Source organism: Penicillium argentinense, assembly GCF_028826775.1.
Source record: "Penicillium argentinense strain IBT 30761 chromosome Unknown utg000011l_segment0_segment0, whole genome shotgun sequence".
NCBI classification, from domain to species: domain Eukaryota; kingdom Fungi; phylum Ascomycota; class Eurotiomycetes; order Eurotiales; family Aspergillaceae; genus Penicillium; species Penicillium argentinense.
The window spans coordinates 259,779-281,834 of NW_026622670.1; the positions used below are offsets into that span (position 1 = coordinate 259,779).

A 22,056-nucleotide genomic window follows, 5' to 3' on the forward strand; every position below is an offset into this window, starting at 1 on the left:
TGGATTTGAGGTTTATTGGAAGATTGTTTGATGTTGATTAATTCATTTGTTCGTTGCACGATGGGGTTTATTGTGCCTAGGTAGATGAACGATATATTATGTGGAGAACCGACAGCGTGACCACAATATTCACAACAATCAGTATGATCTGATCGTTTGTTCTACACCAGCTTACCACGAAAGTATGGACTCGCAATGATAATATAGGAAAATCCACACCAGAGAAAATCTCAATCATAGATGCACAGCTAGGCGCTCAGAGGCTATAGGTGAATTTAGTCACGTGCAGTCACGTTCTATAACCACGTGATCATCCGATAATCACTTGTCTTTATCGGAACCCGACACTTTTCAAGTGAATATCAATTAGCATTCACATCAATTCACCATCCTACAAGCCTGCAAACAGGCTCGAGTAGCAGATTGTCCGAAAGATTTTCCGGAGCTGCCGAATCAAATCGAATCTAGTGCATTCTAGACCCAGTATGCCATGACGCTCATTGGTTCCCGCCCATGTCTGACCTCTCCCGAGCAGCTTCAATAATTCACTGAGACTCCGCCTCCGGGCAGAAGTGAATCGAGCAAACGGCGGGGTACATTTAGAGTGTCCTGGCCCTCTCTGCGCTTCATCGTTCTCAACATCCTTCACATCTTTGACCAAAAGATTTTTCATCAACGTCAATTTCATAGCCGACAAAATGAACGCTCCTGACCGGTATGTTGAGAATGATTTTTCTCTTCCCTGTCTCCAATATGGTCTGCCCGCATCCTTGAAGTACGAGCTTGGACGTCATGCAAAACCGCGGTCTGCCGCGAGTCAGCGTCAGCGTCGCCGTGACGATGGCGGGGGCGAGCTCCGCGAGGAAGGTGCGGTGGACGTGCCTGCCTCCCCCTCTCTCTCGCCCTCTGTGGTCTGCTGCCTTCCACCGCGCCTGCCTATTCCCACCTCACCTTCGTTTGCCGCACTGTGATTCGCGTCCTCGTGGTGTTGTTGTTGTTGTCTTCCAATCTTCCCACACTCTTCTTCTGCTTCTCCTTCCCACCGTCTTCTCTTCGTTCCTTTTTACACCCACTTTACAAACACCCACCGCAACATGTCCAACTTTCCAAGCACCCGTGGCCGCAACATGGATCCCGGTGAACACAGGAGCCACAACCACCCGTATCAGAAGCGGGTTACTGGTCCCAGGCTCTTCGCCGAGGTGTTCAACACCACCCCTCTCCCTGATAGGTGGGCATCATTACAAAGATGCAGGCGGAACCATTCTATTCATGATTCCTTATTTCATTGCAGCATCTTTTTGCCTTGATCTATATGTACATCTACTGACTTTGGATCCCAGCCGCGACACCTTCCTCCTCTCCATCGGCGAGAAAAAGATCGACGTTGAGATCGACAGCCGTTAGTTCCCCTTCCCAATGTGCACAGGTTGAACTTCACTGACCTTCGACCGTAGGCATTCCCCACGCCGCCACCTTCACCTTCCACAAGGAGGACCACACCCTTGCCAACATGCTCCGTGGTCGTCTTGTGCGCACTCCTCACGTTGTCTTCGCCGCTTACCGGGTATGGACAAGTCCCGCTCTACTTGCAATGAGTATCATGAACTGACAACATGCCTAGGTCCCTCACCCTCTGATTCCCAACTTCGAGTTGCGCGTCCAGACCGATGGCGAGATCACCCCCGCCAGGCCGTCATCAATGCCGCTCAGGCTCTGATCCGCGACTGTGCTATTGTCAGCCGCGAGTTCACCAAGGAATTTGAGCTCCGCAAGATGGCCAACAACGCCAACGAGCAGCCCGAGGGTGGCGCCGAGTAAACGGCGACCCTTGACACCACACCACATCTCGCCCTGTGCAAACCGTGAAATTTGTCTCTTTTCAACTGGTGCATGGAGTGGTTTTGATTTTCGAAAATCAGAAAAAAAGTGCTCTCAAGTATCGGGATTTTGCTGTTTGGGTTGATTGTTTGTTCACGGGGGTTATGAGTTTTTCCAAGGGCTGTCTCTTCAGTTCCGGCGAGGACTGACGAAGCAGCCTCAATGATTTGCTTTCAAGTACGGGGATATTTTGTTGCTTCTTGTTTCTTTTCTTTTTCCTTGTTTGCTGAGGTTCCGGTTCTGAACCCAGCGTCCCGGCGAGGACTTATGACGGTTATGAAATGCGTCCGAAATGCGATCTACATGTGCTTCTCAGTCATGGATCGCTTGATAACTCTGGAATAGCAACCAGATTACCACACCTTCTATCGCTATATTCGTAGTTTTTATTGTAGGTCTCTGTATTTTCACATGTTCATCACAGCTGGTCTTCAGACATCAAAGTGCTTGGAGGAACTTAACAAGTATTTATTTTTGGGTGGAACCAAGCCCTGACTAAGCACTCAGCCGGGCGGGCCTCCGCGTCCCTGCGACGGCGTCATTTACGTTGCTCCTGACACTCACCCCCTCTGCATTCGTTTTTCCTTTCGCATCAATCTCTCATCGGTTCTTCTGCGTGCGTCTGTTTTGTCCATGCGAGCGCGGTGTCTATAATGTTCTCCTCGTCGAATTCCTTCCTCGGCGGTGGTGCTGGTGGCCGTCCCGGCCAGGCACCATTCATGCAACAGCAGCAGCAGCCCCCATACTCGCAATTCCCCCAGGGACAACAGCAGCCACCGATGCAACAGCCTCAGCCGACGGGATTCGCTCCGCAGCCGACCGGTTTCGCCGGCCAGCCCTCGCCATTCGGTAATTCGCAGCTCCAACCTCAGCCCACCGGGTTCCCCGCGGGACAACAGCTCCAGCCGCAGTTCACTGGCTACCCCGGACAGCCACAGCAACCACAGCAACCACAGCAGCCCCAACAGACAGGCTTCCAGCCTCAGCCTCCCGGCCTGCAACCTCAATATACCGGGTTCCCTGCTCAGAATCAGCCCCAGACCCAATCGCAGCCTCCTGTCCCGCCTGTTCCTCCTATTCCGCAACTGCAGGTCCCCCAAGCGACGGGACTCCCGACCCGTGCGAAGACGTCAAGCGAAATCGCGAACTCCTTCCAAGATAATGGCGCTTCTGGCCCGCCTCCTCAAGTGCCGCCTAAGAATGGATCGCGCATTCCGAGTATCCGGCTGTCCTTCATCACGGCCCAGGATCAGGCCAAGTTCGAGCAGCTGTTCAAGTCTGCGGTTCCCGACAGCAAGACAATGGATGGTGACAAAGCGAGGGATCTCTTGATGCGTTCCAAGCTTCCTGGCAGCGATCTTTCCAAGATCTGGGTCTTGTCGGATTCGACCAAGTCCGGACAGCTGTTCTTCCCTGAGTTCGCTTTGGCTATGTATCTGTGCAATTTGCGCTTGACGGGTCGCGAGTTGCCTGCTGTCTTGCCGGAAACTATCAGGAATGAGGTCTCCAGCATGGTCGATATTATTTCCTTCGATGTGCCCGACACCCAGCCCGAGCCGGTCCGTCAAACTAATGTTCCCAACTTCGATGGAAGTGTCTTGGAGAACAAATCTACACCACCTATTGTTCAGCAACCTCAGCCCCAACAGCCTAGCAACTCAGCTCTTCTGTCCCAGCTCACTGCCCAGCCTACTGGATTCCTTAACCAGCAGACCGGCATGCAGCCGCAGGTCACAGGCTTCCCCGGCCAAAACCAGTCTCAATTCCTTCAACCCCAGCAGACTGGGTTCATGACAAACCCCCAAGCTACGGGATACAGTGGTCCTCGGCCCCCAATGCCCCCTATGCCAACTGGATTTGCCTCCAACCCTAGCCCTGCTCAGACTGGCGGTCTCCAAGTGCAGCCAACGGGTCTTCAAGCGCAGCCGACTGGCATTCCTGGCCAATGGGGTTTCATCAACACCCCGGCACAGGGTCTGCCCAACATTGAAGCTATGAAGCAGCAACTTATGCCGCAGCCCGGCCGTGAAGGTGGTTTCACAACTGCCAATCTTTCTGGTAATGCCACAGTTGCCTGGGCTATCACCAAGGAAGAGAAGAAGATTTATGACGACCTTTTCCGTGCCTGGGATGGATTCAGTAAGGGTTTCATTGGCGGCGAGACTGCCATTGAGATCATGGGTCAGAGTGGCTTGAACCGGAAGGACCTCGAGCGTATTTGGACACTCGCCGATCCTCACAACCGTGGGCGTCTCAACATGGATGAGTTTGCCGTGGGTATGCACCTGATCTATCGTGCTCTTAATGGATACCCCGTTCCCACTCGTCTTCCTCCGGAGCTTATCCCACCTTCCACCCGTCACTTGAACGACTCCATTGGCACAGTCAAGTCGCTGCTTTCTCAAGATGCGGAGACTAGAAAAACTACCGGTGCGTTCTTGCAGCCCCAGAAGACCGGCGTTAGCTACCTGAAGGATCACTCCTTCCGTGGTGGTGGCAATAACACATCTGGATTCGGCCGCAAGGATGCGACTATGTTCAAGAACAATGACGCTGCTGGTGGCTACCGTTCAAGTGCCCGCCGCCGTGTTGGAAACGACGCTCGCACCCCGTCCCCGGCTGCCTCTTCTCAAACCTCCGAGGGTGAGGAGCTCTCTGTCGACCAGCTGCGAAAGAAGATTCGTGAGACTCAGATCATGCTGGATGCTGTCGACTTTCAGGACGAGAATCGTGCGGAGGATGATGATGCTCTGGACCGTCGGGATCGCCGTGAGGCAGAGAGCCTTATGGACCGTATCCGCCGTGTGCAAGATGACATCGACACCCATCCCAATGCTAGTTTCCGCCAGCTTGACAGCGGGGCTGAGCGTAGATCTCTCCGCCGCCAGCTGCAGTCCCACGAGGACCAGGTTCCCCAAGTTGCTTCAGACGTCCGACGCGTTGAGCGCGAGATCGCTGAAGCCAAGCTCGAGCTCTTCCGCCTTAAGGATGCCAAGGCACACCCCGGAAGTGCTGGCAATATTGTCGGTACTGGCCCTGGTGGTGCCATCACCGAGGCTGATCGGATCAAGGCTCGCGCCCGTGCCCGTATGCAGGCTCGTGCCGCCGAGCTGTCTGGTCGCCCTGTGCCCGCAGCTGAAGGAGATGACGGTGAGGCAGCTCGCCGTTTGGAGAGCGAGAGTGCCGATGTGAGGGCGGAAAGGGAGCGCAACGATATGATGACCCGTGATGTCGAGGAGAGCGTTCGCGAGTTCACTCGCAGCCTTGAAGACAGCCTCCGCGACGAGGGAGAGAACTCTACACGCGAGCACGAGAAGCGTCGTTGGGAGGATGCCCTTGGTGTGGAGGATATAATTCGTGACTTCATCTATGACCTGAGCCGTAATAGCCGGACTGCACATGTTCGCAAGGAAGAGTTAGTTATACCCTATCGATTCTCATGGTCTATGCTAACCAAAATATCAGCCGTGAGCGGTCGACTCAAGAGCAGCGCTCATCTCCCGCAGCCGAGCCATCCACAGCTCGTCCTTCCATGCCGGCATCTACTGGCTCTTCAGGCTCCGTCCCTGGAAACACGCACGAAGATCGTGTTGCCGCTGCTAGGGAACGCGCACAGAAGCGTATTGCCGAGCGCATGGCCGCTGCTGGTCTGAAGCCTGCTAGCTCCGAAGAGACTCTGGTGCAACGCCAGGAGCGGGAGAAGAAGGAACGGGAGGAACGTGTGCGACGTGCCGAGGAGGAAGATGCCAAGCGTGAGCAAGAGAGACAGCGCCGTTTGGCCGAAGAGAAGGGCGGATCTGCCCCCACTACCCCTGCTGCCGCGGCCCCCAAAACCGTAGGCAAGAAGCCACCGCCTGCTCCTCCTACTCGCAGAGCTCGAACTGATAGTGCCGGTCAAGGCGATGCGAAAAAGGCCGAAGAGGCTGCCAAGGAACAGGCTATTCGTGAGCAGGCTATCAAGGAAGAGCAAGAAGCGCAAGAAGCCGAGACCCAGCGTCTTGAGTAAGTACTTCAATTTACATGTTTATTTTTCGGTAACTAATCGAAAATAGGGACGAGTCCAAGCTCCGTGAGGATGAATTCCAAAAGGAGAAGGAAGCTCAAGCAGCACGCCTACGTGCTCTTGAAGAGCAGGTCCGTCAAGGCAAGGTCAAGAAGGCCGAGGAGAAGCGGCGCAAGGAAGAGGCTGCACGGGCAGCCAAGGAGAACGAAGCCAGACTTGAGGCTCAGCGTGCTGAACTCGAGGCTGCTAAGGAGCGCGAACGTCAATTGCAGCGTGAGCTCGAGGGCATTGACGACGAGAGCTCTTCTGATGACGAAGGCCCTGTGGACATCACCCCTCAGGAAAGCACTCCGACTCAGAGCCAAGTTCTCAACGCCCCGCCCCCGCCGCCAGTTCCTACAATCTCTATTCCCGAGCCCTCGGCGGCACCAGCTCCTGAGAGGGTCCCTACTCCTGAGCCCACTTCTCCCGAGAGCGCTCGCGCATCCCAAGCCGCAGCCACCTCCGATGCCGAGTCCAAGAACCCCTACTTCAAGTCATTGGGCCAGCAACCCTCCGACTCCATGCCTGCGACCTCACCCCCGGCTACTACCCAGTCTACCAACCCCTTCCACCGCCTCCATCAACAAGAAGCCATCAAGCCAACATTCACCGGAGCCGGTCCCCTGGAGCGCAAGACTCGTGCTCGCCCCGAGGAAGATGACGACTGGTCCCAAGCGGGCTCAGACTTCGACTCCTCCGACGACGAGGAAGAGCGCGCAGGCGGCGGCAGCGCTAAACAGCTCGCCAGCATCCTGTTCGGCACAATGGCTCCTCCCCGCCCTCTGAGCGCCATGGACGAAGAGAAACCGGCCTCCCAATCCGCAACTCCTGTCCAAGACAGCCCCGTCGCCCCTCCACCCCCTCCTCCCGTCCCGGCGGCTGCCCCCGAGCCTGAGCAAGGAGATTCCTCTCCCGCCCCGCCAGCGGGCCTGCCTCCTCCCCCTCCTCCTCCTCCTCCAGGCATGGGCTCCGCCCCCGCCGCACCCCCTCCTCCTCCACCCGTCCCCGGCGCCCCCGGAGCACCCCCTCCGCCTCCACCAGCAGCAGCAGCTCCCCCACCCCCTCCCCGGCGGCCGCCGGTCCCCCGGGAGACCGTTCTGCGCTCCTGGCCTCGATCCAGGCAGGAAAGGGTCTGAAGAAGGTGCAGACGAATGATCGCAGTACTAGCTCGACTGCTGGTCGGGTGCTGGATTAAATGGGGTAATTTATTTATCGATTGGGATACAGTTTGTACAGAGTAGGCGAGTTGTGTGCTTTTGGGACTGCATGCCTGACACCGGCTTTGGGTTTTTCCTATTCTACTTGAGTAACTGTGGAATGGATGGGCGCGGAGCTCGGGTTGGGATATCGATTTGATTCGGTCGCTGTCCAGTAGTTTAGCTGTTATGTATTTCTTCACAATACTTATTAGTTTTTGCTTGATCGAGTCTCTTGTCGAATATTCCCATAGAGTTGTATCTTTTGTTGAAGGGCCGAGTGGTCAGTGATTCGTAATTACACATGACATTGTAAATGCAAGTTCTACCTTGCTATGCTACGTAATGTACAACCCAATCCATACCATCAAGAACTCAGCTACATCATATCCTTTCCAGAAAAACAAAAACGCCGTCGACGTCGCAAAAAGAAGTGCCACAACGAGAGCCTCCAACACCGTTTCCCCCTAAAAACCACCCCGAATAGCAGACCATAACACACCAATCAACAAATTACGCCAGAATGGTAAGAATCAGAATCCAAAATGTCACCACCCGATTTGGTCCTTCAATGATATGTACTCCCCATCCATAAGATGCCTCATCACCGTCAATTACCCTGTTGTCCTTCCGCTTCGGCAAACGCGGAAGCCAGTCGTTTCGCACGGGGTTTAGGTCCCCATCTCTATGTCAGAGGCAGTGGATGAAGATTCCTGGTGGCATTGGTGGGAGGGGTCTTAGGGGTCGAGGAAACTTGTATCCGTTCTGGTCATAGGGGGGAATGCAGTTTGGTCGATCGCAGATCGAGACGTAGCAGCCTCAGAGGTTGAATTGAAGGTTGTGAGTAAGTAATAGTTAAGATATGTAACATTTTTTTTAAAATTTTTTTGGAATGCCACTCACTTGGACGAAATCAACCGTGATCGGTTTCATAAGGAATCTGAGCCATGAACGCAGTCCTATTCTTCCTTCATGGCTTGGAAGGCGGCCGCATCGCATGTCATGTTGGAAGTCTCAATCTCTGATAAGGCCTTGTATATATCACCAATGTTGACACAGAATGCAAGATATCTTGGTCGGTTTTGAGACCAACTTGAGGAGAATTGCTGGAAGATGGAGTAGTCATGATGGCTTGTCCTGTGGAGCTTTCCGGTGCTTTGCACTTCCCTTTGCTGTCTGTTGATTGGTTGCTCATCAGTGCATTATTGCTAGAGGCCGAGAGATTCGACGAAGCCCCGGCAATATCAGAATTTGGTATTGCGTTTGTTCATCCGGGGTTCTGTAGCGAGGGAGCCAAGTCTCCCAGGGGTATCCATCACCCTACGGTTCAGGAAAATCAGCGTATAAGTCCGCTCCACAGTCCTAATTCTTCTTAGCTCTAAGTTTGTATTTTCCATGGGATATACGAAATTTACAAATGTCCATTAAATTCGACGATATCTAATTTTCAGCTTCGGTCTGATCATTCTCCCTAGCAAGGAGAGAAGCTGATAGGCATATACAGCTCTCAGGACATTTTCTTGGTAAGTTGACCAATTCATGCCATTGCGTATCATGTGTCCTTGAACTGTGTATGACACCGATCTCAGGGGAAGCCATTTGCATAGCAGTACTAGAAATTTTCTTCCTCATCGAGCAGTCCAATCATCTTTGCTTGCCTTCTGGCCCACCGGCGTAGACCTACGAGACTTTTTAGCTGGCCCATTAAAATCAAATAATCAATGTCGATTCTGGAACTAAATTTTATAAGCCCAGAATGATCTGTATCGCGAGGTATGATGTTTTTGTCAAGTACTCCGATAGAGCCTGTGATAATCGTTGCTGACCTTTCTGTTACCAGATAGACACGGTGCCAGATCTTGTAAAATGCTAGGTTGACTAGCCTGTCAGATGGGTAATAGCCTTCTTTCCTTTTTTCTTTTCCTTAATTTCTTTTTCTTTTTTGTGCACTCCAAAATGTATTAGCTTTCTTACCCCCAAGATTGGAGTTGAACGACGCTCGAAGAACACAACTACTTGATAACCACCCTCATAAGCGTCGAGAACTGGTAGGAAATATTTTGGAGAAATTTCGAGGGCCTCTCATTCTCAACATGCCCATCGAGGTCATGCTCCAATCTCATGTTTGGTTGGCCCCCAACGAGAGCTCTCAGTTGCTGTGTTCGCAGACGAGATTCGGCAGACCGCAGAGAAATAGCGCAGTGCATTTTTGGAAAGATAATAGGCCGTGAGTTTGTACATTTCATGAGCTATGATAAGTGCCTGTGATGATCAGTTTCTATTGGTGTTGCAGCGTCTTACCTTCTTGAGCACCAAGCCACCGAGGGAGTGCCTGATGAGGATAGTCGGACGACCAGATGTCTAGAGAAATTAGTCTAATATGCAAGGTAGCGGACGGAATAGAAAAATAGGTTACTTACGCCATCCTACATTCTGAACGCACAAATACGTTCTAGGAGATTGTCCCCTAATTTATCGATAGACTCATCCATTGAGTCTCCTCTACGTGTTGTCGAATGACCATAGAGAAGTACTCGGACATTACGTTTGTCTTCAGGCAGGAAGCCAAACAACCAAACTCGGCCGTCTGGAGATGTCCAAGAACCAAGGGCATTGTCTCCGATGCCAGGAACTGCAATAATGCTGCGGGAAAAATCAGCAAGGACAAGAAGGACTGGAATAGGATAAAACATACTTCACATCTACGCCGTCCACATCTTCGTAGGGAGTTGTAATGCCCTCTAAGTAGGTACTGAAGCTTTATGAATAATCCTTTTCAGCTGCAGAGATCAGATCACCTAATTCCTCCCAAGATAACACACTGTTGACAGTAGCAAAAGCGCAGACGAACCCGTCGCCCTTTGACATTAGGCTGCGAACAATCAAATTCGCAAAGGCTTCTCGCAGCACCGGGTCCTGCTCGGCCATACTTCTGAGATCGTGTACCAGCTCATTTTGGCGATTGACTGGGATGCCATCGACACGGAAAGCCTGCCTCGGGGATTCGGGCGCTTCTAGTGGCTGTCGACCGAAAAAGCACTTAGCCGATTCTATCCAGCTGTTAGAAGACATGAAGACGTAGGAAAATGATGATGATATGTCAATGAGATTTTAAATTAACTCCGAATGATTTTGGAAAGGATTGTTTTTTAACCAAAAAAGTAACTCCAAGGGGTTGTCAACTGGCGGTAACATGATGAGGCCGCAGGCTCGAGCCAACACTAACATCAGTAGCTCGCCCGGGTCAAGGTGCAGGTTTATGCATGATGCTAGGATCGTATTCTGGAATCTGGTGCTCAGCCGCAATAAATCACGCTCGGCCAATGGTCTTGAACGACCAAGACTTGGCATTTGATCCAGCAAAGGCCCTGAAGAATATGTGTCACATATCTGCAAATTGAACGCGCCTGTATAACTGGGCTGTGAACTTTCAGGTTCGTGGAACACTTAGATATCAAGTTCTCTTCATTGCAATGCGTGCTATTCATCAGAGGTAAGTACGTTCGGATCCAAGCCAACCAGCCCTGAATCTAGAAGAACAAACACGCCAGAATCAATGCAAGAACTGCAACATAAATGACAAGAAGGCTTGGGGTCATTATGTAACCTCAGCAATGATATTTCCAATGGTACTAATGCACCAAACAACAACAAGCCCCCACCCAATCCTCCGATCCATCCGCCAGTTATTCAGCGGAACAACGATGAGAAGGCCGACCAGAACAACCAAGAGGGTAGCGCCACTGATAATAAGAACCTTTGAGACCTCAATCTCGTATGGTGTTTCCGCAGGAGTCACGCCCCCCGCGAAGATCTCGTCACGACGGGATGGCTTTGTTCTGTTCATGGTCATGTAGAGACCGCCTAGACCAATACCGAGTAGAATGTTGAGCATGGGCCCGCCGAAGCAGGCGCTCAGTGCCATGACTGGGTATCCGAGTCGGGCGACGGTGATGTCGGCGACAAGATCGCCGAGTGAATTTCCGACGGCGAAGACAGTTAGGCCTAGAAGCGAGTCGGAGATATCAAGGATAACGCCAATGGTTTTGAGGAGGGAGACGACCTCCGTGGCGATGGTTGCGATCCATGATATGGCGACGAAAAAGCCGAGGAGGGAGAGGACTGGGCGCCATGAAGATGGGAGAGATTTGACTCGAGGGAGGTCGGAGAAGTTGTTCTCGGATGACTGGTCGGTTATCCCCTGTCTGTGCCATGGGCGGCTGCGTGTTGTGATGGTGAGGGCCGCGAGGCAGAGGAATGAGAAGAGGAGGGAAATGAGGCATGGGAGAATGAAGTTCCGCGGATCGAGAGTCGTGTCTGCGGCAGTCCATGCAATGAGGGTAAAAAATAGAGGTCCCGTGAACAGTTGAATTGATACCAGCCAGCGGTTCCAATCTTTAACGGGTGCAACAGGCTCGTTTTCGGGAGGTGGCGGTGCAGCTGGCAATTCTGAGTCCCAACGAGGCCGACTGTACGAATTTTGAAGCGTGGACTTGCGCCGATGAGGATGTGGCCTGGAGATATCAGGGATAGAACTATTCCGGCCATGCCCGATTGGGTGCATAACCGGGCTATCAGATGGCAGTCTCGCCCGGGGAGAGGGCCCATCGCCATCAATCTGTTCGATGACCACTGCTGGGACAGGATCTGGTTCGACAATCTCAGGAGCCTGGGGTTCAACAACCGGCACAGTGATGGTAAGGAGGAATATACTAGGCGCGGCCACAATTCCCAGAAAGCGTTCCATGAAGCTTTTGCCTTTCCAGCCAACCAGGGTTGGGAAAAGCGTGCAGCCGATCTGCTGCGGGGGAGGAAGGACAGAGCTAGGCCACAATTTCTTCAATGTCATTCGGAATGAAGAACTCTCGGTGGCTATATCATCCATATCATCATGGACCAGCAACTGTTCCGAGGGGCTGGCTACAGGGTTCGGCAAACGAATGCTGGGCGCACGAGAAGATGGAGCAGAGGACTCATCAACGTATGTAGGAAAAGGAGCCGCAGGGCTTTCCGGCGCAAGGGCAGGGATAGAGGTATAGCTGACACCGGTGCCTCTTGGTGAGACTGCTGGCGGCGATCGCTCATGGGTGGCACTCGTTTGGTAGTTGGGGGAATTGAATGCACCTGGAGGAGCCAACAGGTCCGGTGTGTGAGGAGCTGCAGCTGCTACAGGGCTCATGTTTAGTGACGCCTGGACAGACTCTGCCGGGGAGACAGCCAGTGCCACGCTGGTATCTATTCGCGGAGGCTGCAATGATTGTCTATTGGCGACCTCATCAGAAGGCCGCCTGACAGTAAGCTGCGGTGCTTCATCTTGGCGACGATCGAGCACACTGGGATCCAATCTCAAGCCCTCGGCACCACTGGCCGAAACAGCTCGCGCTCGGGATCTTTCCGCGCTATTCGGGGAAAGACGGTCGTTGGTTCCAGAGGGCCTGGTGGCACGAGGATGAGATGCAACTGACCGAGTGTCCCAAGGTTGAGAAGCATCACCATCATCCGAATAACCACTCAGGCTAATTGCGGGTGTGTACCTGATATTTCTGGACTTCTGGAGCGAGTGAAGTACAGATTGGAATTCCAGTGCACCGACCAGACTCGGCCGGATAGGATTCATAGTGTTCCGCCGTGATGGATTAGGTGGTCGATAGACGTGCATATTGTCCCGAATTTCGGCAAGATACTGGTTTCTCGTTTCATCATCTTCGTCCTCCTCTTCCTTCCAGCTCGGGGTTCGCTCGGCGCGCTCCAGAAGATCAAAATCTTCAGTGGACGCGCCGCGGAGACTTCGCGACTCGTGCGATTCCGCAACACCGGGGTCATCGTCGTCCATTGGTTGTTCGTAATCCAGTTCCTGGTTTTCTGGGATGTGGAAATGCGTTCGTGCTGCCATATCTCTTTCGTGTCTTCTCCGGCGCCGGACGAGGTACCAGTGCCATGTCACAACCATTATAACATAGAACAGATAGAGAGCCACCATCGTCGCTGATTCCCACAGGTGAAGCCGGCCGTCGGCCAGCAAGAACATGCTGAAGCTGACAGCGACCACGAAGTACCCGACATCTCGGACAAAGCTCCTCCGCGCAACCTTGAACGGCCGGACTAGCGCCATTGAGCCGGCCACGACGGATGTGATGAAACTGGCCGCTCCGATCAATTCGCCAATGGCTAGGCTGCCACTATTGGACCGCATCGCAGCAAATGTCGAGAAGACATCGGGACTTCCATTGCCAAACGCGAGAAACGTCACGCCCGTCAGACTTTCGCTCAGGCCTAGAACGCTCGCCAGAGTACTAAGATCAATACACAAAAAGTCACTGGCTGCTATTCCGATCGTGCTGAACAGAAGTGACAGCCAGAGTATCAAGACTATGAACGCAAGCGGCTTCGCGTCGGGCAGGGCGCAGTAGTAAAGCTGTAGGTAAGAGAACAGACCATCTTGGTGGTCCGGGCAATTGTCACGGACGTATCCACATTGGTCTTCGACTTCACGGACAAGACGACACTATAGCCAGGTAACACAGCACACGAATTAGCTTTCTGGTGTCATCGCACGAGGAGGGCTGAACGGGATAGTGGTGATACCTCTGGTTCGCCTTCTCGCTTCACAAGCAGCGGGTCCGCTGCCGTGCGAAGATGCGCCGTGTCCTTTTCAGACCATGATATGAGCAGACTGAGTGTTGCAAGGGCCGTAAACACCAATATTGTGGTGTAGAAGGGCCGAACAGAGTACCGAGGCGCTTTGCGGGCTGCGGGCCGCAGGAAAGAGGATAGCCGGTTCATTATTGCATCCAGGACTGCTGCATTGTGGACCAGAGCAGTATCGAAGTGACCCAGCGCCCACCGTTTATACCAAAATTGAGTTGAAGCAGGTTATTTGACTCGCGTGCGCCCCCTCCATCGACGGCCGTTGAATGTGAGGCGCTGCCAATGCGGTGAGGTCGGTGATGTCAGCTGGAACAGCGAAGAGCGGGCCAGTGCACTGGACTATGGCGTGTTGCCTTCAGCGAAACCGCGGGGACCAGCTGAGAGGTGTGGCAGTGCACGTCGAAGAAAGCAAGAAGTGGAACCCGGACTATATAGTTTAATGAAAAGTTGGCAGCAGTCAAATTACTAGGCTCCAGCGAGCCAAAAATGGGAAATGCGCTCACTGGATGGTCGGTTTGATGCCTGAAGGATAAGGCTCCTTCCACGTGAGAGCCGACGCGACTGGTTGCTGCCGCCCGCCGTATGTTTGTTGACTTACGGTTTGTTTGGGCCGCCCCTCCGCCAGCTGCAACCACGACCGACATCGACTCCCCCGCGCATTTCGATCTCCCCAGCTGGGGAAACCGCAACCATGCCTCGTGTAGTGCACAAGGCACATCGCCGTTCCAACGGCGCCTCAACCCCTCAGAAACATTCTCCTATCAAGTACGTCGCATTCGTAGACAGTTGCATGCATGGAAGCAACCGGAAACTAATGCGCGAACAGGGTTCCCCTCAACGATGATATGGGCGAGAAAGCGGCCCGGAAAGAGGCCAGACAAGCCCTTCACGACCGCCAGATGAACCAGATCAAGGCCGCCGTCAAGACCCCGATGCCTCCCCGCCGCTACACAAGTTACAACCGCGAAGGGAGCGACAGCCCCGCAACGCCTCGAGGATCCGGTCACCGCGGTCGCGAAAGCGACGTTAGTGGACGCGGCGTGACACCAATGAAGCGAGTGCCGATTCTGGCCAACTTCGAGGAATGGATGAAGATGGCAACCGATAACAAGATTAATGCGAACAACTCCTGGAACTTCGCCCTTATCGACTACTTCCACGACATGTCATTGCTGAAGGAAGGTGACGGTGTCAACTTCCAGAAGGCCAGTTGCACCCTCGATGGGTGTGTGAAAATCTACACCAGCCGAGTGGATAGTGTCGCCACTGAGACCGGAAAGCTCCTGAGTGGCTTGGCCGATAGCCGCGACAAACGGGGACGTGAAGCCGATGCTGAAGGAGAGGAAGGAGACGAAGACGAGGAGGGCGAAGATGGAGGCACTCGCAAGTCGCGCAAGAAGGTTAGTTACACCCCACCACGAACCACGTAAACCTAGGACTTTTGCTAACCATGTCATATTTAAGACTCGCTCACATGAGGCTACGCTGGCCCCATCATTCGGATCATTACAACTGAAGAAATTCGAACTGGAATTTGCTGTGGATCCCCTTTTCAAGAAAGCGTCCGCGGATTTCGACGAGGGTGGTGCTAAGGGTCTACTTTTGAACCACCTCGCCATCGACGGACACGGAAGAATCGTGTTCGATAGCAGCGATGATGCTGTGGATGATAACGCCAAGACCGACGAGGGTGACCGCGAGGGAACCGAAGACCCTGATGCGCAAGCAGAGGAGCAGTTGCAAGCCGAGCAGTCACAAAGTACTCAGCCGCAGGCCAGCGAAACATTTGAGGACGACCCGAACATCGACCTTGCTACTCTGGCAAACCAGTTCTTCCCCGACTTGGATAGCTTGACCGAGCAGGATATCTGCCCTTCCCTCAAGAACTTCGATCTGGGCGATCCCAGTGGATCCCTGGATATTCCTCTTCTCAAGGCCCCCGAGGACTGGCGTCAGGACAAAAACAATGAAGGCGGAATGGACGATCCTTCCGGCATCATGCTTGATGATGACAATGCGGTTGGTTTCGACGACGATGACGGGACTCTGGCTGGGTTTGACCTTAGCGGCGATACTGGGTTTGGTGACGGTGGTGAAGCCTGGGCTCGAGAGGCAGCCCTCGAACCGATGCTCAAGGTTCATCGTATGGATCAGGACGGCGATAATGCCGATGATGAAGAAGATATGGACGAGGATGCCTACGCCATTTCTATGTCTCACCAGCCTAGCAAGCAAGATCACGAGAACATCCTGAGCTACTTCGACAACGCGCTATCCAAGAACTGGGCTGGACCTGAACACTGGAAGATTCGAAGAATCAAGGACCACACCGCAGCCAACACCAGCGCGGCACCAAAGCAACGCAAGGAAAAGGAGCCCTTTGAAATCGATTTCGGAGCGCCATTGGATCCATCTGTTGCAGAGCTGATCTACACCCCTGCCAGCTCCAATTCCGCAATCTCCCTGCCCAAGACACAATGGAAGACAAAGGGACGCAATCTGCTACCCGATGACAAGCATTTCAACTCCCGTCAGCTGCTTCGCTTGTTCTTGAAGCCGAAGGCCCGCATGGGCTCGAGGAAACTTATGAGTAGACGAGCGAACATCAGCCGGCCAGACCAGACAGCTGGCAATGGTGATATGGATGAGGCTTTCTGGGCCAACCACAAGACTGAAGACGTTGATGACGATGGTGCTCCTGGTGCCTACGATGCCAACTTCTTTGCGGATGACGATGGTCTTGCGTTCCCTAACGGCATGGATCTAGACGATGATGATGACAACCTTCCATTCGCTGATGCGCGGGAGATGCTCTCCCCACCTACTGATGGGGCTGCCGGAGCGGCAGCTGGCGATGCCGGTGGCGCTACCGGTCTGTCCGCATTGCTGAATATGGTCGGCGCGACACCGAGCAAGGGTGGGTACGGCTCACAGCTGGTGACTCAAGGTGCACGCCGTGCCCGACCCGACTACGTCAATTATGCTCGTGTGGCGAAGAAGGTGGATGTCCGAAGACTCAAGACAGAGATGTGGAGGGGCATGGGTGAACGACTCATTGCCGCCTCCGATTTCGCCTCAGCCTCCCAACCCGGTGCTGTCTCGAGCGAACCTCCTGCTGAACCCGAGAGCGAGGCCCACCCGACACCACCCACGCCCACCCAAGGCAGCCCCGAGCAGCCCGCCGATCCTAAGGAAGACGGCCGACTTCGATTCACGAAGATCATGAACAATCTGAAGGCGGTCTATCCTGCGGAAACATTGCGTGATATCAGTACATCATTTGGCTTTATCTGCTTGCTCCATTTGGCCAACGAGCAGGGCTTAGTCTTGGAGAGTGATATCAGCAAGATCGCCAGTGGCGCCAGCACTCTGGAAGAAATCTTCGTTAGCAGGGATGTTCATGCTGTTCTTGAAGAGGGCAGTATGTGATTTGGCTTTTGTTTTCCTTCGCATGTACATTCCAGCTTTTTCGTTGGGCTTTATGTTGTGAATTGCATGTCGGTCATGACTCTGGACAGAATGGGTTGGGTCTGGTAGATCCGGAGTTTGTATGGCGTTTTTGCTCCACGGGCCTTGTAAGAGCTATTTATTTGATTCCCAATGCAATGTCAAGTTGTATTTTGTATTTCCAAGGACTGGTAGAATCATCAAGTAATGATCCCACATCTTCTAAATCTACTTCATCGTATTTCCGGAAAGACGTCGTAGTCATGTGCAGGTATCGATTGAGTATATTCAACGATAGAAAAAGAGTAGATACAAAAAGGGGGGATCGAAACAGAATCAAAAATAAAACCCGCCAAATAGGTATTTGTAAATCCAAAAACTCCAACGCCCATCGCGTACATCAGCCCGTGCACCAGTCTAAGGAACTGGGAAAGACCGTTCATTAAAGATAGATGGGGGGGGGGAAGGGGGGAATCCAAAATCCAATAAATAGGAGCACAGTATGTCCAGTCGACCATGCAATGCACAGTCAATACGATTTTTCAATTTATAACATTTTTTTATAAGCCCGGACATCATGCACACACCTCACTCGCCAGCCGCGCATCTATTTGTGCACCGCAGGCGGGAAGGTCGGCGCCATAGGACTGGTGTACACGCCAGGGATGGGGACGGCATCGTACTCGGTCTCACCGGGCGCAGCAGAAACATGCTGAGGCGGCGACTGCGGTGGCGGCGAGGGGGTGTGCGATGAGGGGTGCGAGAATTCCTCCTGGGCAGTTTTGGGGGTGGGTTGTTGGACGCGGATGGGCGGTGGTTGAAGCTGGAAAGAGGGGACGGGTCTTGTTGGTGAACGCGGGGATGCGTATTGCGTTGTTGGCATCTGGCCCTTCTCGGCGGTTGAGTAGGGGTCTCCTACTGGGGTTGCGGCGGCGAAGGGGGATTTCGGCGGGTAGGAGGAGAATCCTGCGAAGCCGGGGGTGTTCGGGGCGGATTTGAGACGGAGTTGGGCGAGGTAGAGGTCGTCTCGGGCTTGGTCGCGGCCGTTCATGGATTTCATCAACCGTCGTTTGGTCCAGATTCTGTAGGCTACTACGGCGTAGATGAGGATGACGAGGACCTCGATGACGACTTCGATGATTGCGCAGACCAGTCCCCAGTCCTGGATTGATTAGTTTCGTCGTGAGGTATTCTGGGTGGAGGGTAGCCCTTACCTGAAGACGGCAGACGAGAGCGTAATCGATCACGTCGTGATAGATTTCCTCACGGGTGTTCTGGGCACAGGACCATCCCCACATATCTTTGCTGTTGCCATTTGCTTTGGAGTTTTGGTAGACGGCAGCACCGACAATCCACATAATCAAGCTGAGGCCGAAAAACACGATCGAGAAGACGGTGTAGTAGATGGCGGTCTTCTCGGCACGTTTGTGACCACCCTTCCAGTAGCTCCAGAATACAATCAGGCAGGCAAGGAGTGAAACGCCAGCCATTGATAGAAGCAAGTATTGAGCCCATGGGTTGGTACCCTCGGCCCACGCGGGGAGACTGTTGCGGGTTGGGAGAGACTTGGTTGTTTCGAAGACAGTCAGGGTCACCGCCAGCAGGGACAGGACGATCAGACTGCAGCCGAAGTTGACGAAACGGAGGAAGATCTTGGCGATACGGACTCGAAGTTTTATCCTCTGTGGATGGGAATTAGCTGCTTAGCACAAGAGATGGGGTGTTGCTAAGGAAGTGGCTCTCACCAAGTCACGGGCATTCTCCTTCTCGGCAGTCTTCTCGTTCTTCTCGAGCATATACTCCTCGCGGAAAGTCGGACTGAGTGGGTTCAAAGAACGAGCGGTGTTGGGGACTTTCATATCGGCTCTCCAGGGTGAGACCGGCGGCATCGAGTCGTCTGCATGTTGAGCTGGATCATTGGCCTTCACATATCCGAATCCAAGATCTCCCACGCCACCATTAGAGTTATTCTTCTGGGGATCGGCGAATGGAGATCGGTCTCGTTGCTCGATTGGCGAGTGAATTGTGGTGGCCTCGGCAAAGCGAGCTGTACGAGGGCTCTTCAGTGAGGCCCCGCTGCTCTCGGACGAGCTGCGGGTCTCGTGGGTTGTATGTTGCGGCGGGGGTCCCATTGCGCTGTGGTAGGAACCGCGAGTGAGATCCGTTGGCACGACAGGCTCGTAGGTCTGAGGTGAGCTTCTATGGCTGTCTCCGGAAATTGACATTGTAGACACAACGAGGGTCGATCAGAAATTCAGTAACTTGCACGGAAGCACAGCAATAGGGTCAAGAGAGCCAGCTCTTGACAGGAACCCGGAAGGACTCGAAGAGTCTCTGGGATGTGCTTAAAAAAGAAACCCAGACCACGAAATCTGAGTCAATTGTGTGCTGCGAAGATCCCAGCAGTGTGTGACAGGCTGAGCAAGATAAGACGTTTTCGCAGGATCACCTTGGATACTCGGGGGCGAGGCCTGCGTCCACGGGTATACAAACACAAAACCAGTCAAGGCGGCGGTGGTGATGAGGAAAAGAAAGACCTGGAGACGCAGGAGCCGGCCACGGGTATTCTTGAATATCAATCAAGGCCGGATTCGAGCGGGGGCTCGACTGCAGGCCATGCCCGCTCGTCACTCGTGCCAGGGCCAGAGTAAGCGCCGGGGGAGACGGTGCAGGGGCAACCGGGCTCATGATTGGAGTCCCGGGCTCCTCTGGGCGAGCACTGTGCATATTCACACCTTCGGGGGCCGGCGAGAGAGGGGGCGTGACTGGATCGCAGAGGTGATCGGGCGAGCTTGTCACAGTGGAGCCTCGAGCCAGTGAGAGGCGCCAGATGGCCCCCGACTGCTCCTCACGATGCACGCCCATCACCCCAACCGGCGCTAATCCGCCGATCGTCGGGCCAACCACACGTCGTGCAGAACCGCTCGAGGGACAAGCCGGGGTGGGATGGTCTGCCAGCCCAAGGACCGAATGCAGGGAGGATGCACGCCCAGTCACACAGTGCTGTTAAGCACCGTCGCCCCCGTGGCGGTTTGGCAATGTTTTCGGTTGGATGCAGCCGAGGTCTGTGCACTACTGGGAGCTACCCTGAATGCTGCGATTTTGGTGATCCCCAGCAATAGTCTGCATTCTTGTTGTTGGAGGAGGTTGGAAGGGTGTTCCTGGGAGATCCACGGAGTGCGGAGTCGACAGTACAAAATGCCCTCGGGTGTATGAACTATAGAGGACGGTGCAGGGCAGTCATCACAACGTCAAGCCACGGCACTGACCAGACCTCATCATTTTCACATTCGATTCTCTGAAACACTACAAAGTATGAGCTGGCCGTCCTGGCGCTTAGAGAATCATCTAGGATTTCCCGGCCTGCGGTTCTAATAGCTGGTTGGACGACCGGTACTGCCCAAGTATACTTCCATGCGCTTGAGCTTGTCAACTGGCTCTCTACGCGCCGGCATTTGATGGCCGGGTATAATTGGACTACGAAGCTTCCTATCGCCTGCTTACCCCTGATCTAGGCTTTGGTATTTGGATTTATGACAGTATTATGCTCCAAAGTGGCGCTCATCACTACAGATAAGATATTCGATCAATACCGCACAAGCGAAACGTCTTATTGTGATCTCCAACAAGAGGGCTTGCTGGAGTGAACCGCACGCTATGTTCTAACGACATAGATGAAAAGATAGGTGAACGGTGGGAAGGCCTGATAACTGAATCATTAATGAATTTTTCAATAGCGCTTTGGACCTGTCTAGACCGGGTAGAAGAAGTGCCCCGGTAAATCTGTAGTCCGCTTCGCTGTATCTTCGAGTACGTCGGGAAAGAGATTCTAGACCTTACAAAACGCCAAGAAGCTTCTTTTACAAGTTTCCTAGCATTTTATTTCTTCAGAAATGTTTGTGTTAGTTCCGTAACATTCTACTGTCTGCGATTTCATCACATGTTTTGATGCTCAAGGTAGGTCTTGGCAGGCCCGCGGGATACGGACTAAAGCTGTTCAACGTCTATACCCATAGACTGAGGAATTGACCACCCTGTAGACGGTCAGCTGCACTCCTAGTTTCCTCCTTTGAGTAAAAAATCCGCCTTTTTCCTCCTTCTCAGATCTCGCGTCTTCCATCGCTCAATCAATTGATCGTGACATTGAAAAAGACAGCGAAGCATGTGAGAGTACTGGAGGGCTAAGACATCTGAATCAGAGTCGCCATTACATTGCCTTCGTGTCACACTGACCGGTGAGCAAATCTCAATGTATCAGATTTCGAAAAGAGCACAAAGCCTGGGGAATAAGGGACAATGCTCCTTGGTGTGACCTCAAATTCTTGATGCCAAAATTAGAATCGTCTTTTAAGTCATCTGCCTGAGATCGGGTTACAAAGAAGGCTTGGGAGGGAGTAGCGAAAACTTCTGTATTTGCATGCGACTTGCATGGTGCATCCCATCCTAATTGGACTTGAAAAGTCATTCAGAGCGGATGTCAGTTCTCAACCGCGCCGGTTCCTGGCTTTCTATACTTACTGAAGGGCCCATGGGTCGGTGGATCCCCGGGTTTGGATATTATTTCCGATTGAATCTTGCTTGGACTATGTCTCAATGCCTGATCAGGTGTCTGGACGGGATTGGGGCCACGAGACAGCAAGGAGTTTTCTAGAGCTTGATTCAGAGACTCGGAAACAATCTGTTGCCTGTCTTGTGGTTTTCCGCCTTCCAACTCATCGGCTTCTGCCTGTTTTTTCGGATGAGTCTAGCGTATACCTCGTCTTCTTTAGTCTGATCTCTAGTGTTTAGTTCCTTGCCAGTTGACAACCCGTCCGTGCATGACAGAACTGAGAAGTTTTC

At 53.2% G+C, this 22,056-nt stretch overlaps 7 protein-coding genes across 7 annotated transcripts; 4 read left to right on the forward strand and 3 right to left on the reverse strand.

The window, feature by feature from the left end:
* Nucleotides 1-698: 698 nt before the first annotated feature.
* N7532_011099 (uncharacterized protein) lies at nucleotides 699-971 on the forward strand (the record flags this gene model as incomplete). The annotated part of the gene is made up of 1 exon (XM_056623590.1): nucleotides 699-971. The coding sequence occupies one exon, from the start codon at nucleotides 699-701 to the stop codon at nucleotides 969-971; it is 273 nt and encodes a 90-aa protein (XP_056468578.1).
* Nucleotides 972-1,094: 123 nt separating this feature from the next.
* Nucleotides 1,095-1,821, forward strand: N7532_011100 (DNA-directed RNA polymerase II core subunit RPB11; the record flags this gene model as incomplete). Its single annotated transcript, XM_056623591.1, has 5 exons — nucleotides 1,095-1,231; nucleotides 1,344-1,402; nucleotides 1,458-1,567; nucleotides 1,625-1,695; nucleotides 1,743-1,821. 5 exons carry the CDS (start codon nucleotides 1,095-1,097, stop codon nucleotides 1,819-1,821), a joined length of 456 nt encoding a protein of 151 aa, XP_056468579.1.
* A 713-nt stretch (nucleotides 1,822-2,534) lies between these two features.
* On the forward strand, nucleotides 2,535-7,062 carry pan1 (actin cytoskeleton-regulatory complex protein PAN1; the record flags this gene model as incomplete). The annotated part of the gene is made up of 3 exons (XM_056623592.1): nucleotides 2,535-5,300; nucleotides 5,354-5,883; nucleotides 5,934-7,062. The coding sequence occupies 3 exons, from the start codon at nucleotides 2,535-2,537 to the stop codon at nucleotides 7,060-7,062; spliced, it is 4,425 nt and encodes a 1,474-aa protein (XP_056468580.1).
* Nucleotides 7,063-9,364: 2,302 nt separating this feature from the next.
* N7532_011102 (ankyrin repeat-containing protein) lies at nucleotides 9,365-10,194 on the reverse strand (the record flags this gene model as incomplete). The annotated part of the gene is made up of 5 exons (XM_056623593.1): nucleotides 9,365-9,384; nucleotides 9,424-9,483; nucleotides 9,566-9,765; nucleotides 9,818-9,863; nucleotides 9,945-10,194. 5 exons carry the CDS (start codon nucleotides 10,192-10,194, stop codon nucleotides 9,365-9,367), a joined length of 576 nt encoding a protein of 191 aa, XP_056468581.1.
* Nucleotides 10,195-10,720: 526 nt separating this feature from the next.
* Nucleotides 10,721-14,023, reverse strand: N7532_011103 (sodium/calcium exchanger protein; the record flags this gene model as incomplete). The annotated part of the gene is made up of 3 exons (XM_056623594.1): nucleotides 10,721-13,627; nucleotides 13,708-13,922; nucleotides 14,005-14,023. 3 exons carry the CDS (start codon nucleotides 14,021-14,023, stop codon nucleotides 10,721-10,723), a joined length of 3,141 nt encoding a protein of 1,046 aa, XP_056468582.1.
* A 438-nt stretch (nucleotides 14,024-14,461) lies between these two features.
* N7532_011104 (condensin subunit BRN1) lies at nucleotides 14,462-17,199 on the forward strand (the record flags this gene model as incomplete). Its single annotated transcript, XM_056623595.1, has 3 exons — nucleotides 14,462-14,535; nucleotides 14,597-15,170; nucleotides 15,235-17,199. 3 exons carry the CDS (start codon nucleotides 14,462-14,464, stop codon nucleotides 17,197-17,199), a joined length of 2,613 nt encoding a protein of 870 aa, XP_056468583.1.
* A 625-nt stretch (nucleotides 17,200-17,824) lies between these two features.
* N7532_011105 (uncharacterized protein) lies at nucleotides 17,825-19,442 on the reverse strand (the record flags this gene model as incomplete). Its single annotated transcript, XM_056623596.1, has 3 exons — nucleotides 17,825-18,379; nucleotides 18,432-18,899; nucleotides 18,963-19,442. 3 exons carry the CDS (start codon nucleotides 19,440-19,442, stop codon nucleotides 17,825-17,827), a joined length of 1,503 nt encoding a protein of 500 aa, XP_056468584.1.
* Between the last annotated feature and the right edge of the window lie 2,614 nt (nucleotides 19,443-22,056).